The following is an 18,545-nucleotide window of genomic DNA, read 5'->3' as shown; positions in this document are numbered from 1 at the left end:
GTCCAGCCTTAAAAAACTCCGCGTGTCCCGCTGGCAACAAATCCCATCCACTACTTAATGTTCCCGCTTCATTACCACTATCACCAGTCCACCACCAACACCTTCTCCTTCTTCTTGTTCAATTAACTTCTACTTCTAAAATATGAACCACCACCATTTTGTTACTTCTCTCAAAACCCTAACCCCACACATCACATGCATGGCGGTGCACCGTAACCTACTCTATGCCGCATCCCTAAACCTCATCAACGTCTTCGACTTCTCTCACTACTACAGCCACGTCGACGCCTTCAACGACACCAACCCGTCCTCCGGTTTCGTCAAATCCATAACCTTCACCGCCACAAAAGTCTTCACCGCACACCAAGATCGAAAGATTCGAATCTGGTTCATCACCTCCTCAAAACGACACCGTTTCCTGTCTTCCCTTCCAACCGTTAAAGACTGCATTCGCCGCTGCATCGTTCCGAGAAACTACGTCAGCGTCCGACGCCACCGTAGGAGCCTCTGGATCCAGCATTGCGACACCGTTTCGGGCTTGGCACTGAACAAAGGCCTCATGTATTCGGTTTCTTGGGACAAGAGCCTCAAGGTTTGGGACTTAAACGGTTACCGGTGTTTGGAGTCCGTTAAGGCGGCGCATGAGGACGCTATTAACGCCGTCGTGGTTGCAACTGACGGAACCGTTTACACGGCTTCGGCGGATGGGTGCATTAAGGTTTGGGAGAGGGATGATAAGGTGAAACGCCACGTGCTCGTGAGCACCGTGGGGAAGAAGAGATCGGCGGTTAATGCGCTTGCATTATCGGACGGTGGGGATTTGTTTTCCGGGGGATGCGATGGCGGGATCTGTAGGTGGGAGAGGAAGTGTAGTGCAAACAAGGGAAACGACGTCGTTTTGGTGGAGAGGTTGAGGGGTCACGGTGGGGCCATTTTGTGTATGATCAGCGTATGTGGTTTGTTGGTAAGTGGGTCATCGGATCGGACGGTCAGGATTTGGCAGAGGGAAAAGGAGAATAGTGGGTTCTGTTGCAGGCTTGTTTTGGAAGGGCACGAGAAACCGGTGAAGTCGTTGGTTGCGTTCTCGAAGGGTGAAGAAGGTGATGATGAGTCAAACGGTGTCGTTACGATCTTAAGTGGAAGCCTTGATGGGGATATTAGGGTGTGGGAGGTGTTTGGTTTGGCTTGAATATAATTTCATTGACTTCTATAAGTTCTAACTACGAAGGCCTGATTTCCTTTCAACATTTTATGTGAGGAATTTATCTTGGCATACAAATATATAAGAATCACATAAATATATGAGAGACATAGTCAGACCGAATCTTAGTAATTAAGTGGTAAAAGATGTAATATATAAAACACAATTTTCAGCTACTTGAAAAATGACATTATTTACCAGTTTGAATCATTGTCCTAGTTGCCTAGGTTGAAAGTAAACTTGAAAATTATATATGGTAATAATCCTGTCGTGAATTTACGCACCCGTATAAGTTGAGTGATTGTATTGTTAGTTTGTTACTTTCTTACAAGCTAGTAGCTAATGATATTGTACACAGAAATGAGCAATGCATATTCCAATATCATCAATAATATTGTTGAATGTTGGTTGATACCTGATAGTCACTAGTCAACTCGTAGATCTCTATAATTTATGTTCAACTTAATCCCTATATTCTCTGCAGAGCAAGCTCGCAAAATGATGAGTTGATTATTTAACATATTCAACCAGTAGTTTATAATATAATTAAATTAGTGTTAGTACTCTGATCTTGGTTGAATTTGTTTGACATTAACCCAGGTTATTATCATAATATGTTTCAGAATGAAGGTATAATGCATGTGTTACATGCAACCATCTTTCTTTTATATATAGAAGATATTCGTCTGATGATACCGGACCATATTGGTAGTGGCTTTAACAATTATGCAAGGTTTTTTTTTATCTCTTTTATTCATCATCCTTTAATTTAAAAATTCAGCCTGTACGGCCTTCTTGCTAGCTAGTACATTATACCTATTATTACATTTTTATTTTATTTTTATTTGTTATCTTATCTTTTTCTTCTAAAAATAAAATTTGTTATGATTGTTTTTTTCTAAAATAATTATGCTTATATTTCTTTATCAGAATCATTTTGAGATTCTGATTGTTTTAGCTTATTTTAAAATTTAAAATTAGTTTAGTAATTAGTATAAATAAATAATAATGTTCTCCCACAAAATAACATATAATAAAAATCTTCATCTTATCTTTTCTTATTTTCATAGTTTTATTACCTACACTAATTATAATTACAGAAAAGTTCTGCATACAAGTCATTACGGCTTGTATGCTTTACAAGTTAATTAACGAATAAATCCCAAAAACGCGATGCAAGGTCTACGTTATTCTTCTTCTTCCTCTTCTTCTTCTTCTTCTTCTTCTTCTTCTTCTTCTTCTTCTTTTCTTTCGTTTCTTGCCTTCTCTTTCTCTTTCTCCTTCTTCTTCTTCTTGCTGCACGTTGTTCTTCCTCTTTTTCTTCTTCATTTACGTGCTTTTCTCTCTGTTTTTTTTCTTTGTTATTCTCGATTTCCATTATTTTTTGACATCAAGCTCTGAAATCGTTTTTGAAGAAGAAGAAGCAGCAGAAGATGATGAGGAGAAAGAGAAAGAGTTCTGAAATATGCATAAGGTGTAATTCAATGAATTTCGGGTGTATTTCTTAAATCCTTTGGGTGTATTTTTGTAATCCTTTGGGTGTATTTCTGTAATCCTTTCGGTGTATTTCTATAATCATTTGGGTGAATTCCTGTAACCGTTTGGGTGTATTTCTGTAATCGTTTGGGTGTATTTCTGAAGTTCCATTATCTTCAAATTTGGCAAGAAAATTGTTTTCATGGAGGAAGAAGAAAAAGAGTCGTTCATAATGCATGGTGAGTAGCGTGCTTTGGAAACAAGAAGTTGTTGAATAGCGTGCGTTTTATTTACTCTTGAATGTGGAAGTGTGTAATGCGTTAATTAAGTGTAATGCGTGTGTTTTATTGGACTTGTAAGACTTATAAGCCAAAAAGACTTGTATGTGTAACAGGCCTCTTATAATTATATATGTAGAAGTAATTAAATTAATAAAAGAAGAAACCTCTAATGTTCACTTTTTTTCGTATCAGAGCCATCGTATATTCTTTGAGGAGGATATATAAGCTATCATCTTTACGGTGAGAAATCACCAATTAAGTTTCTTCTTTAACCTCCTCTCACAATGAATAATCAATCTTCCAATTTAATTTAGAATCCAACCAATCTTTATTACATCCATTCAAGTGAAGATCCTACCTCAGTCTTGGTTACCCATGTTCTAATAAGAAACAACTATCATTCATGGCATAGTTCATTCACTATGGCATAGTTCCTTCCAGCAGTTGCGTCTGTGCCTCCTTCCCCAGTTTCGTCTGCGCTTCTTTCCCGCAGTTCTGTCTACCCTCTTATTATGCTCTACGCTCCCTCTGAAAATTACTCTTACTGCCAGTGACGGATCTAAAAAATTTTGGTAGTGGGGGCAAAATTTATATCACATCATAATTATTTTTATAATAAAAATAATATATGTATATAAAAAATTAAATATTAAATTATTTATTAATTATTATATATATGTGTATAAATATATGTATTGTTTAACTTATTTTTAATGTGTATTTATATTTTAATATATATTTTATACAAATAATTATTTTTTATGTACATATAACATAATTATTGTTATGATTATATTTTATTATTGTAAAATATGATTAGCTTTCAAAATATCTAATATATAAATTACAATACTAAAATAGTAATTTAAATAATAATATATAATTTAAATTTCTATTATTTTAGGTTTTATATTTTAAAAAATTAAATAATTTTTCTGTTAACTACCATCAAAATTTTTCTCTTTTTGTATATATTACTAAATAATTATTTAAAAATTCACTTCCTAACACAATTAGAAGTCGACTCTTATTTAAATTTATAGTTAAAAAAGTTCTTTCAATTAATACAGTTGCTATGCAAAAATTAAAGCTAATTTGAAAAGAAGATAAATAATATTTTTTTGAGTTGATTTTTAAAAAAGAACACTAATTTTGTTTAAATTTGAGAATTGATCATTCTAAGTTTTAACGAATTTCTAATATAAAAATTTTAAATTGACGATTAAATACCAAAAGTTGAGTAAAAATTTATTGTGGGGTCAAATTTAATAATCTAATAGGGGCAAATAAATATTATTATCATATACTACTAAAAAAAATTTCAAATTATAGTGGGGGCGCTTGCCCCCACAACAATGTATGTAGAACCGTCCCTGCTTACTGCGCTCTCTGAAGATTACTCTTATTAGGCCCTCTGAAGATTTTTCTTTTATGACTTCTCTTTTCCGACAGTTCTACCTGCACTCTTACCGTGCTAGATCTACGCGCCTTCTGAAGATCGCGGCTTGCTCTTTCTATCTCAAGCATAGGATTTCCATCTATGTTTCTGCATTACCTTCATCTTTTCTTTTCTTATCCTTTCGAGTCTAATAGACCCACAATTATCGTGCTTTACGCGTTCTTGCCTTCTGAAGATCGCGGCTTACTCTTTCTTCCTCAAGCACAACATCTCCCTCTATATTTCTGCATTACTGTGCTGCACGCATCTTTCTCAACTATTTCATCAGAACTTATCCAAGTTATGGATTATTGACATCTTTCATCCACCAGCTTGCGGCGACATATTAAATTCTTATTTTATTTTTATTTTGTTATCTTATTTTTTTTAGAAACAAAATTTATTATGCTTATATTTTTTTAAGATAGTTATACTTATGAATAAATGACCATTTGTACCCATGAGAGATGAAAACGCTGACATTTGTATCCATGAAAGCTCGAAACTAATCTTGTACCCATGATAGATGCTGTCTGTCTGACAAAAGTACCCTGGCTTGGATATAAGCTTGGTTCGTGGGTTTCCGAACCTACGTGGCACTCCCACCCCCCAAAGCTCCCAGCAGCATCAGATAAGCCAAAATTTTCAAACAGCAACATGAATCAAAACAAACCTAAATCAAAACAAACAAAAGCGGCGGCCTGGTAGTGGCACTGCTTCAATTGCAGTAGCAGAGAGTGAACGCAGCCATGAAACAGGAGAAAACGGAGGGGATAGAAGACACATGCTGCACCCTGTTCTGGTCGTTCCATGGGAGAATGGGAAACGGGGCTGGAATCGCGACGGTGCTAGGTTGGTTCGCGATGGGGAGACGGGATGACAGAGAAGGAAGAAGAAATGGGAAAAGGGGCTCATCGTCGGTGTCGCTGTGGCTTGTCGACGGCGCAGCGGTTCGGCCAGTGAGAGAGAGGGAGGAGAAGGTGGCCGGTTCGTTGGTGTGGCTGAGGAAGACAGAGAACGTGCAAAGGGGAGAAAAGGGAAGAGGGTTGCGGTGGCTCGTAGAGGCCGATGGTGATGGCTGGCGGAGCTAGGGTTCGGACAGGGGAGTGGTGACGGGTTGGAACGCCGTAAGGACGCTGCAGAGAAGGTTGGGTGTCGCGGCTGTTTGGTGACAGACGAGAGGAGATCTAGGAATGGAGAAGGTGGCCGTTGCCGCTCTGGGCTTTGGTGGAGAGGAGGAGCTGGCACTGTGGTTTCTGGGCTCAGCGGAGGTGAGAAGAGGAAAAGAAGAAGAGAAAGGGGAGCGGCGGTGTGGGTTGTCACCGGAGGTTGTGGTGAAGTGAGGTGGCTGTGGCAGTGCTGAGGTGATGGTGATGGAGGTTATGGTGGCTGGAAAGAGACTGTGATGGATGGGGATAATGGTGAAGAAGATAAAGATGATGATGGTGAATGGTTAGCTCAGATATGGTTTTGGGAGGGGGGTGGGAGTGCCACGTAGGTTCGAAAATCCACGAACCAAGCTCAGATCCAAGTCAGGGCACTTTTGTCAGACGGACAACATCTATCATGGGTACAAGATTAGTTTCGAGCTTTCACGGGTACAAATATCAGCGTTTTCATCTCTCATGGGTACAAATGATCATTTATTCTTATACTTATCTTTCTCTAATAGAATTATCTAGAGATTCTGGTTGTTTTAGCTTATTTTAAAATTCAAAATTAATTCAGTAATTAGTATAAATAAATAGTATTGTTCTTCTATAAAACAACAACAACATACAATAAAAAATTTTCATCTTATCTTTTTTTTTTTCATAGTTTAATTACCTACACCAATTATAATTATGTATGTAGAAGTAATTAAATTAAGAAAAGAAAAAACCTCTAATGTTCATTTTTTTTTAATGAAAACTGTTGTCTGGAATATAAAACAAAAATGTTAAAAGAATTCTTTTTCTTTAATTTTTTTCATCAGATTTCATTACATTTTATTATAATTAAAGTTTTTTATACTAAGAATCAAATATATAGGTAATTTAAAAATAAATAAATACGTAAATAGTGCTAACGTAGCCGAATGAATATTCATTCTGCAATCTTGGTTTACTAAACATTATTTTCTGCACAAGCTAAGTCTGAGTGTAACGAACGTGAATACATTGATGGAACAAATATGAGGAAGAAAAATCTGCGTATCATTCAGGCACTTGTTAATAAGAAAAATTTAATCAATTGCTTCTTGACTATCTCTAAAATGGAACTTTGTTATTCTTGCTGAAATAAATGGAGTAACTGTAACTCTCTGGTGCACGAATCTCCATGCTTTATATAACTGAATCAGCAAGTATATTGGGTCATCCAGGTAATATTTAAGTGAGTCATGATCGATGCTACGAAAATTGTGGTTTGAAGCAAGTTATGGTTATCTTGCAGGTCTTAGTCAGGCGGATAGAAGAATTATTGGATTTGTTTAAATGCAGTTTGACTGTTTAAAAGTAAATAAAGAAAAAGGGTAATCAGAACTCAGAAATAGTGTAAACTATGATAAGAAGGTGGTTAAGGATTGGAGATGCTTTCTCCTTCTGGATTAACTCTGGTATTACTGTCTTCTTCAATTGTGAATGATTTCTTCTATGGCAAGCTGTATGTGATTGACGCTGGTTTGAGCAGCCACCAATATTCCTCCACATTTGAACCCCAGAGTTGGTGCGAATCCATTCTGATTGAGGATGAAGCTCCTGCAGTTCATTCTCCTTAGTGATCCTACTCAAAATGCCACAGACAAGGTCAAATCTTCCGAATCAGAGGATGTTGCGCCTTTGGTTCTAACCTCTACCACAAAGACCCTAATCTCTCCATACCTTGGCTGAACTGGTGTCTCGAGAAGTCCCCAACAAAGTCGTGGATTAGCCGTCTAAGAGATGTATAATCAAGCTGGTGGTTTATCATTGTCCAATGAAAGACTCACTCTAAACCCGAGTAGAATGTGATAACCTTATGCCACTTCAACCCATTCATATTGATGAAGAACGAAGATACATCTTAGAATCGGATCAAACACGGATTGAAGAGAAACAGTAATACTTTTATTAATCCATAGAACTCACGGGCTCCTCCCCTCAACCTAAGAGGCTTAGAAACTCATACTGATAGAAAATACAAGCATAGAATTCGAAAATATGATAAAGAATGGACGAAGATCCTTAACAAAGAGTGATCTTCTACTTTAAATACTAAACTAATGACTAGTAAGGGTAAAACAGTCTTTTTAGTGTTAAAATCCACTTCTAGGGCCCACTTGGTGAGTGTTTGGGATGAGCTTTGATGAGATCCACGTACTAGGAGGCTTATAGGGTGTTGAACGCTGGCTAGGGGATCCTCTTTGGGCGTTTGGAGACTGGTCTCCTCCTTTGGGCGCTAAACGCCTAGAATAGGGCAGGAGGCTGGCGTTGGACGCTAGTTTTGGGCCTTCTATTCTGAAGCAAAGTATAAACTATTATACATTGCTGGAAAGCTCTAAAAGTCAGCTTTTCATAGCCATTAAGAACGCTCCATTTGGACTTCTGCAGCTCCAGAGAAGATCTTTCGAGTGCAAAGAGGTTAGATCTGGACAGCATCTGCAGTGCTTTCTCTGTCTCTGAATCAGACTTTTGTTCCAGCTCCTCAATTTCAGCCAGAAATTACCTGAAATTGCATAAAAACACACAAACTCAAAGTAGAATATAAAAATGTGAATTTAACACTAAAACCTATGAAAACTTCATAAAACTTAAACAAAACATACTAAAAACTGTATGAAAACAATGCTAAAAGGTGTATAAAATATCCGCTCATCACAATACCAAACTTAAACTGTTGCTTGTCCCCAGACAACTAAAAACACAGTAGGATAAAAAGAAGAGTAAGATACAATAAATCTCAGAGTTTCCAATGAAGCTCAGTTTCAATTAGATGAGCGGGACTTAGTAGCTTTTTGCTTCTGAATAGTTTTGGCATCTAACTATCCATTGAAACTCAAAATGGTTGGCATCTTTAGGATATTAGAATCCAGATGATATTATTAACTCTCCTAGTTCAGTTCTTTTTTATTCTTGAACACAACTTTTAGAGTCTTGGTCGTGACCCTAAGCACTTTGTTTTCCAGTATTACCACCGGATACATAATGCCACAAAAACTTTAACTGGGTGAAACCTTTCAGATTGTGATTCAGCTTTGCTAGAATCCCCATATAGAAGTGTCCAGAGTTCTTAAGCACACTCTTTTTACTTTAGATTATGACTTTAACCGCTCAGTCTCAAGCTTTTTCACTTGACACCTTTACACCAAAAGCATATGGTTAGGGACAGCTTGGTTGAGCTGCTTAGGCCAGGATTTTATTCCTTGTAGGCCCTCCTAACCATTGATGCTCAAAACCTTGGATCCATTTTACCCTTGCCTTTTGGTTTAAAGGATTGTTGGCTTTTTGCTCTTGCCTTTTGGTTTAAAGAGCTATTGGCTTTTTCTGCTTTTTTTTCCACCAATTTTTTTGCATGCATATATATATAATTTTTTTCTTTTGCAACATGCTTTTTCTTTTTTTTTTGCTGCTTTTTCTTGCTTCAAGAATAATTTTTTTAGGATTTTTCAGATTACCAATAGTACTTTTCCTTTTTCATCATTCTTTCAAGAGCTAACATTCTAAAATTCCAACTTCAAATATGCACTGTTTATTCATACATGCAGAAAACAAAAGCAATGCCATCATATCAAGATAATTGAACTATTCTTATTATATAACTTGAAATTTATGTATATCTCAATTATTTTCAAATAACATTTTCTTTTAAGCAAGGTGAGAGACATATGGAACATTTTATAACTTTAAGACATAGATAGAAATGATCATGCAATAAGAACAAGAGAACAGATAATAAAACATAACAAAAAATAGAAAAAAAATGAAATAAGGAGAGGGGATTAAGAGAACGAATCCACCTTTAATGGTGGTGGCTAGTTCTCCTCCTTGAGGATCCAGTGTAGTGCTTGATCTCTTCAATGTCACTCCCTTGTCTCTATTGTTCTTCCCTCATAGCCCTTTACAGGAGTGGTAGAAGTCAAAAAGCAAAGCTTTTGCAACACCAAACTTAAGGGTTTTGCTCGTCCTCGATCAAATACGATATGTGGGGGTAAGTGGAGAATATGTGGGACCCACTGGTCTTGAGAGACTAGGAAATTCAAATTTTCTGCCCTCTGCACTGGCGTTGAATGCCCAAGGTCTGCTCCATGGCTGGCAATCAACTCTAAAAACACTCCATCTAGAGTGTTCTGTTTTCACTGCTGAATATTTCTATCTCTGTTCTGACTGCTGCACATGATCATGAACCTTTAAAAAAAACTTTAAAGAAAAATAAAACTAAGGAATTAATAGAAATAATTAATTAAGGTTGGGTTGCCTCCCAACAAGCGCTTCTTTAATGTCTTTAGCTGGACTTCATTGTACTTTAACTTAGTATCAATGTTGAACCTCCTGCCTCTATATCTCTTTCAAGGTAATGCTTAGCTCTCTGTCTATTGATAGTGAACCTGTTTTCAGGATCTTTACCTTGAAGTTCTATGTGCCCGTAAGGTGATATACTAGCAATCACATACGGTCCCTTCCAGTGGGATTTGAGTTTCCCAGGGAATAATTTGAGTCTTGAGTTGAAGAGCATGACCTTTTATCGTGGCTCAAAGACTCTATTAGATATCTTCCTGTCATGCCACCTTTTTGCTTTTTCTTTATAGATCTTTGCATTTTCAAATGCATCTAAGTGGAATTTGTCCAACTCATTTAGTTGGAGTAGCCATTTTTCTCCTGCTGCTTTATCATCAAGGTTAAGAAATCTAGTGGCCCAATAGGCCTTATGTTCTAGTTCCACTGGAAAATGACAGGATTTCCCATATACCAGCTGATATGGTGAGGTTCCAATGGGGTTTTGAAAGCTGTTTTGTATGCCTATAGAGCATCATCAAGCTTTCTAGCCCAATTCTTTCTAGAGGTGCTTACTGTCCTCTCTAGGATTCACTTTAGTCTCTATTTGAGACTTCAACTTGCCCATTTGTTTGGAGATGATACGGTGTTGCTACTTTATGGCGAACTCTGTAACGGCTTAAGACAGAATCCAGTCGTCTATTACATAAATGAGTACCTCCATCTCTGATTAGTGTCCTAGGGACACTAAATCTGCTGAAGATTTTCTTTTGGAGGAATTTCATTACTACTTTGGTGTCATTAGTGGGTGATGCTATTGCTTCAACCCACTTAGACACATAGTCTACTACCACAAGGATGTAGGTGTTTGTGTATGAAGGTGCGAAGGGTCCCATGAAATCTATACCCCATACGTCAAACAACTCAATCTCTAGGATTCCTTGCTAAGGCATGTCGTGACCATGAGGGAGGTTGCCAGCCAGTTGGCAACTATCACAGTTACGGACAAATTCTCTAGAGTCCTTAAAAAGAGTGGGCCAATAGAAGCCATTTTAGAGACCTTGGTGGCTGTCTGCTCACCTCCAAAGTGTCCTCCATAGTCTGAGCCATGGCAATGCCATAGGATTCTCTATGCCTCTTTTTCAGACACGCAACTAATACTTTGCATCATGCATGAGTTTCAGGGCTTGCTGCCTGTTAAACTCCTTGGGAATAAACCTTATAGCCTTGTAATTTACAATGTCTACAAACCACGATGCTGTCTGGATGGCATAAAGTTGCTCATCTAGAAATGTTTCAGATATGTTAGTGGATGGAGGAGAAGTCCTTGCCACTGGTTCAATCCGAGACAAGTGGTCAGCCACTTGATTTTTTGTACCTTTTCTGTCTCTAATTTTTATATCAAACTCTTGCAGGAGTAATACCCATCTTATGAGTTTGGGCTTAGATTCCTGCTTAGTGAGTGGATACTTTAGAGCAGCATGGTCAGTATAGATAATGACCTTAGATTCTACTAAGTAGGACCTGAACTTGTCAATGGCATAAACCACTGCAAGTAATTCCTTTTCTATAGTAGTGTAATTCTTCTACGCATCATTTAGTACATGACTAGCATAATAAATGACATACATAAGCTTGTCATATCTCTGCCCCAGAACTGCGCCAATGGCATGATCACTGGCATCACACATCAATTCAAATGGCAAGTCCCAGTTGGGTGCAGAGATGATAGGAGCAGTGACAAGCTTGGCTTTCAGGATTTCAAAGGCATGCATGCATTCTTGGTCAAAGACAAATAGAACATCAATTGCCAAAAGATTAGACAGGGGTTTTGCAATTTTAGAATAATCTTTTATGAACCTCCTGTGTTGAGTTAAGAAATTAACTAAATTAATTAATGATGACAAACATTATTTTTGAGCAAAATAAATAATTAGTGTTGATTAATTATATCTACTTATTAACTAATTATTTATTGTTGCAGGCCAAATGTTAATAGCCCAAATGGAATAAAAGGCATTCAGCAAAGAACATTGGGCTGAAAGCAAAATAAAGATCCCAAGCAAAAGCAAAGGAAGAAACCAAAGAAATTAAATCGGGCCATGCATACTAATACCCGATCCAAGCCCGAACTGGTTTCAGAATTGAAATTCCCTCTCTCTTGCTTAACTAAAAGCAACGTTCTTCTTCCTTCTAATCAAGTCACATCAAGATATCAGAAAAAAAAAGCAAGAAAGAGAAAGAGAAGAAAAGCTTCTTCCATAAGCCATTAACCAAAGAGGCAAGAGAGAGAGAGTTGAAGCTTGAAGCACAGAAGCTAAAACAGAAATCCCAAGCTAAATCAAGCTTAAGAAAGGTAAACCGTATCATCTTGCATGCATCAGATCTTCATCCTTTCTTCCCTACTCTTTGCTCTATCCGAAAATGGCTTTGAAGGGAAAGTTGTTCTCTGCCCTATTCTGCTGTGTATCTACGGTCTTAATCAAAACTTGGGGACCAAGATGGTGTTCAAGGGTTCAGATTTGGTTGACCATTGGAAAACAATTTCAGTTACTCCTTTGTGGCTTTCGGTCAAGTTGGAAAAGTCAGAAGGAAAGGTTCTACTTTGATGATTAAGGCGAAAAAGTGAATCTGTGGTTGGTAAAGCTCAAGGCTCAAGATGTTGACCTTGGAGGAAGAACCAAGGAACATGCTAGGAGATAAAAAGAAGATTGTTGTTCATTCTGAAGCAAGGAGAGAAAACCAGTGAACCTGAGGTGTTTGTTCTGAGAGAGCACTTTGAAGAAGTTCAACTAACTGGACAGTGTAACCTAATCAAAGGTGCATTCCGCCAGTATGAAGAACTGAATCAGAGGCTTGCTAATCTGGTTTTTCGCATAGCACAGAGGCTGTTGATGAAGTCAATCTCCTTCATGTTTTACTGATTGTAATGTACTTTTCTAAGCTTATCTTTCTGTAATTTCTTGAGAGAAAAGGCATTGTGAGAAAGCTTGAGAAAAAGCCATGAGTGAAAAAAGGCTGAGAGATACACTTGAGAGAAAAGCCTAGAGTTGTTTTCTGATTTCTTTAGGTTGGTTAAGTGTCTTGTATCTTGTACCTGAAAGGTATCCCTTTCTTAGTTGGGTTAGCACTAAGAGGTATAGTTAGGTGTTAGCATAGCCAATGTCAAGTTAGGTTAGAACTTGAGTGTGAAATTGGTGTATGTAATACAGTTAACTATAGTGAAATTCTTCCATATTTGTGGAGGAGACTGGATGTAGGTTGCATAGCACAAAGCAACCGAACCAGGATATATGTTGGTGTTAGCTTTTTCTTCTCTGTCATGTTCTGTTTTCTGATATTCATGAGACAAAAATAAATTGTCTCATAAATTTCCGCTGCAGAGTTCAAACAGAATCAGATGTGTAACTTTGATTAAAAAGGGTCAAAACAGCAACTTAAAAGGAAGGCATAGATTCAACCCCCCTTCTTTAAGCCTACCACAACCTTCAATTAGTATCAGGAGCTAAGGTCTCAAGAATCAAGCTTAACCGCTTGGAGCAAAGATCCAATGGCGAACAACTTGGGCACAACCATAGTTGCCTACACCCTCACTGAAGGTCAGTCAAACAACCGACCACCTTTCTTCAACGGGAAGAACTATTCCTACTGGAAAGAAAGGATAAGGATCTTCATCCAATCCATTGACTACAACCTATGGAAGATCGTTGTGAGCGGTCCAAAGATCCCAACAAAAACAAGTGTTGATGGAGTGGTGACTCCAAAAGAAGAAGCTGAATGGAATGAAGATGATAAGAAGAAGATAGAGCTGAATGCTAAAGCAATCAACCTTCTTCAATGTGCTATCAGCTTTGAAGAGTACCAGAAGGTGTCTAGATGCAAGACAGCCAAAGAAATCTGGGAAAAACTCCAGGTTACACACGAAGGCACTAAACAAGTCAAAGAAACGAGGATTGATATGCTGCGAAAAGAGTACGAGATGTTTAGCATGAAGGATGGAGAAAGCATTGATGAAGCGTTTGAGAGATTCTCAATCATAATCAACAACCTTGATGCTATGGGTACAAACTATGCAGAACAAACCTTGGTGAGAAAACTCCTTAGAAGCCTCACAAAAGAGTGGGAAAACACTGCCACTGTCCTAACCGAGAGTAACAACATAAGTCCCATAACCTATGATGAGCTGAGAGGAAAACTCCTTGCCTATGAAGCCACACACACAAACACAGACTCAAAGAAAAAAGGAATAGCCCTCAAGTCACAAATAGAACCAAAAGAGAGTGAGTCTAGTGATGGTATTTCAGATGACGAGCTTTTGTTTTTTGCTAGGAGATTTAGAAGAATGATGAAGAGCAAGGGAAAATACAAAGGTTCAAGTTCAAAGGAGCACAAAATAGACTTGAGCAAGGTAACGTGTCATCATTGCAAGGAGGCTGGACACTTCAAATCAAACTGTCCAAAGCTCAAAAAGGAGGACAAAGGAAAGAAGGAAAGGAAGAGAGTACTCATGGCAGCTTGGGAGGATCTTGAGAATGACTCAAATGAAGAAGAAGAATCAGAAGGAGATAACAAAGACTGCTTCATGGCTGGAAACAACAATCTTGATGAGGTAAATTATTATGATTTGACCATTGAGGACTTGCATGCTATTATTGATGATCTTACCTTAAACACCTCAAAACTGCTTGACAAATACAATGAATGCAGATCTGAAAGAGATGTGCTAAGAGCTGAAAATAATTTTTTAAAAGAAAAAGTGAAGGAAACTGAATGTGCTTTGGACATCATTGAAGAAAACAGATTTCTAAAATCTGAACTTGAAAAATTAAAAGGAAAGCACATTGTGGATCCTTCTCATGAGTTGATTGCTGAAAATGAAAGATTAAATGATAAAATTAAAAGGTTGAATGGTGACTTAGCAAAATTTGCTCAAGGTTCAAGTAACTTGGACAAATTACTTGCAAATCAAAGACCATTGTTTGAAAAATCTGGTTTAGGCTACATAGCCAAGGAAGATGCAGTTTCTAATATGTCCACTATAAAGTTTGTGGCTTCTTCATCAAATACCAAAACTATACTAAACAAAGTTGGTGTTGAAAATGCTCCAACATTTGAAGAAAAATTTGATGAAGTATACACAAGTGAAACTGAGCATTCACCAAAAACTGAACCGAGTTCAAACCGGCCAGGTTTGGGTTATATTTCGAAAAATGAGGATGCTTTCAAGAAACCACCATTTTACAACAAAACCTCATTTTCGAAAGGTAAAAATATTCAAAAAAATTCTGGTGAAGACATTTTTGCAAAGAAGAATAATTATAACAAAAATCAGTTTGTCAAAAGAAATGCATCTCCTCCAAAAACCAGAAAATTCCAATCATTTAATCATTTCAAGCAATATAACTCACCTCAATCTCAGCGGCACACATCAGAAAATCATTGTGTTAATTGCAAGAAATTTGGTCACTCATATGCACAATGCTTCATTGAAAAGAGAGTTGTAGGAAATAAAGTTTACAATGTTGTTTGTGATTTCAATGCTCTTGGGCAACCAAGATGGATTAACTTCAGAGGATCCAAATTAGTTTGGATACCTAAAGCTACTTGAAACTCTTCATGCAGATTTGCCTAGCATCCAAGAACAAAAAGGACATGTGGTACATGGATAGTGGATGTTCAAGGCACATGACTGGAAGGTCAACTTACTTTATCAAACTAAATAAGTATGATGGAGGTTTCGTGACCTTTGGAGATGATGGTAAAGGTAAAATCATTACTGTTGGAAAAGTAGGTAATGAGCAAACTACTTTCATTGATGAAGTGCTTTTGGTATGTGGTTTAAAACACAATCTTTTGAGCATAAGTCAGCTGTGTGATTTAGGATATTTAGTTGTTTTCAAAAGGCTTGAATGCTGTGTTGTAAATGGAAAGACAAATGAAGTAATGTTTGTTGCCAAGCGTTTCAATAATATGTATGGACTTACTCTTGATGAACTAAAAGATCAAAATGTAGCGTGTCTCCATTCTAAAGATTCTGAAAAGTGGTTATGGCACAAGAGATTGGGCCATGCAAGTATGTTTCAAATAAACAAACTTGTAAAGAAAGAATTAATAAGAGGTCTTCCTTTGATAAAGTTTGACAAAGACATCACTTGTGATGCTTGCCAAATGGGAAAACAAACAAAAAGTTCTTTTAAACCAAAGGAAGACATCTCTACTAAAAGACCACTTGAATTGCTACACATTGATTTATTTGGTCCAACAAGAACTCAAAGCCTAGGCGGTAAACATTATGGTTTAGTAATTGTGGATGACTATACTAGGTTTGGTTGGGTTTTATTTCTTGCACACAAAAATGAAGCCTTTTCGGCCTTTGAACCTTTTTGCAAGAAAATTCAAAATGAAAAGGATTTGAAAATCTCTTCTATAAGAAGCGATCATGGAACTGAATTTGAAAATAATTTGTTTGAATCCTTTTGTGAGGAATTTGGAATATCTCACAACTTCTCTTGTCCAAGGACACCACAACAAAATGGTGTTGTGGAAAGAAGAAATAGAAGCATACAAGAGATGACAAGAGCTATGCTTTGTGAGAGTAATGTTCCAAAATTCCTTTGGGCTGAAGCGGTTAACACGGCTTGCCACATTTTGAATAGAACAATCATAAGGAAATTTTTGAAGAAAACCCCTTATGAACTTTGGAAAGGCTACCCACCAAACTTAGATTACTTGCACATCTTTGGATGCAAATGTTTTGTTTTGAATAACAAAGAAAATTTGGGAAAATTTGATCCAAAGGCTTATGAGTGCTTGTTTGTAGGATATTCCACAACTAGTAAAGCATATAGAGTTTATCATCAAGATGCTAGAATTATTGAAGAATCCATACATGTTACATTTTGTGACACTAACTTGGTGCAAAGCATTTTGGAAGATGGTGATGCAGGAAATCAAGCTCAAAAGGATGATGAAGCTGCTCAGAATCATGGAAAAGAAAATTCTGGACAAGCTGAACCAGAAACAGCAAACGCTGAAAATTCAAGAGACAATTCCATTTTGTCTCATGAATCTGAAGGAAATTCTGCAGACAGCATCATACAGAATCCATTGGTGACCGAATCTGCCTCCAAGTCCACCAAACCTCGTGAATGGAGATTCTTGAAGAATTATCCTGAAGAATTTGTAATTGGGGACGTCTCTCATGGAGTGCAAACTAGGTCTTCCACTAGAAAGGCAAATGAAGGTTCAAACATTGCCCTCCTCTCACAAATGGAGCCTCAAAACGTCAAGGAAGCCCTTAGTGACCCCTCTTGGATCAAGGCTATGGAGGATGAGCTTCTTGAGTTTGAAAAGAACCAAGTGTGGACGTTGGTTCCAAGGCCAAGTGGAAAGAAAGTGACCGGCACCAAGTAGATATTCCGGAACAAGTTGGGAGAAGATGGTAGCATTGCAAGAAACAAGGCAAGGCTAGTGGCACAAGGATATGACCAAGAAGAAGGAATAGACTTTGATGAATCCTTTGCCCCTGTAGAACGAATGGAAGCCATTAGACTTCTCCTAGCCTATGCTGCATTTTGTGGTTTTAAATTATATCAAATGAATGTGAAATGTGCATTTTTAAATGGTGTGATAGATAGAGAAGTATATGTGGAGCAGCCTCCTGGTTTTGAAAATAAAGAGCATTCTGATCATGTTTTTAAATTGTCTAAAGCTCTCTATGGTTTAAGACAAGCTCCTAGAGCTTGGTATGAGAGACTTAGCTCTTTTCTTTTGAAAAATGGTTTTCAAAGAGGCACCACTGATACAACTCTATTTATCAAGAATTCTAATGATTCTCTTATCCTAGTCCAAATATATGTTGATGACATTATTTTTGGATCAGCAAATGAATCCCTTTGTACTGAATTTGGAAAGCTCATGACAAGTGAATTTGACATGAGTATGATGGGTGAACTTAATTTTTTCCTTGGGCTACAGATTAAACAAACTGAAAATGGTATTTTCATTCATCAAGAAAAGTATGCCAAGGAATTAGTTAAGAAATTTGGTCTTGAAAATGCCAAAACCATGGGAACTCCCATGCACCCGAATTCTAAATTGGATAAGGGAGAAAATGAGAAAGATGTTGATGAGACTAGGTATAGAGGGATGATTGGTTCTCTTATGTACCTAACCTCCTCTAGACCCGATATTGTGCAAAGTGTTAGATTGTGTTCTAGGTTCCAATCCAAACCTAAGGAGTCACATCTTTCTGCGGTTAAAAGGATCATTAGATATGTTCATGGCACATCCAACTTTGGTCTTTGGTATCCTAAGACTGATGATTTTTCTGCAGTTGGTTATTGTGATGCAGACTTTGCTGGTGACAGAGTTGATAGAAGGAGCACTTCTGGTTTATGTTGCTTCCTTGGAAAGTCCTTAAATGTTTGGTCAAGTAAGAAGCAACCGACAGTGGCCTTATCCACTGCAGAGGCTGAGTATATAGCTGCTTCTTCTTGTTGTTCTCAGCTTTTATGGTTAAAAACACAGCTTGCTGATTACAAATTAAATGCTGAAAATATTCTCTTAATGTGTGATAATATGAGTGCCATCAATATTTCTAAAAATCCAGTTTTGCACTCTAGGACTAAGCATATTGAAGTAAAATTTCACTCAATAAGAGAACATGTCCAAAAGGGGGATATTTGCATTCAATTTGT

At 37.3% G+C, this 18,545-nt stretch overlaps 1 protein-coding gene across 1 annotated transcript; it reads left to right on the top strand.

Annotated features, from left to right (window-relative positions):
* The first annotated feature begins 89 nt into the window (after positions 1-89).
* On the top strand, positions 90-1,562 carry LOC130945168 (protein JINGUBANG-like). The gene has a single exon (XM_057873867.1). It carries the CDS (start codon positions 143-145, stop codon positions 1,187-1,189), a length of 1,047 nt encoding a protein of 348 aa, XP_057729850.1. The 5' UTR covers positions 90-142; the 3' UTR covers positions 1,190-1,562.
* The last annotated feature ends 16,983 nt before the right edge of the window (positions 1,563-18,545 follow it).

Source organism: Arachis stenosperma, chromosome 1, assembly GCF_014773155.1.
Source record: "Arachis stenosperma cultivar V10309 chromosome 1, arast.V10309.gnm1.PFL2, whole genome shotgun sequence".
NCBI lineage: Eukaryota > Viridiplantae > Streptophyta > Magnoliopsida > Fabales > Fabaceae > Arachis > Arachis stenosperma.
This window is presented reverse-complemented; position numbering and strand designations above follow the sequence as displayed.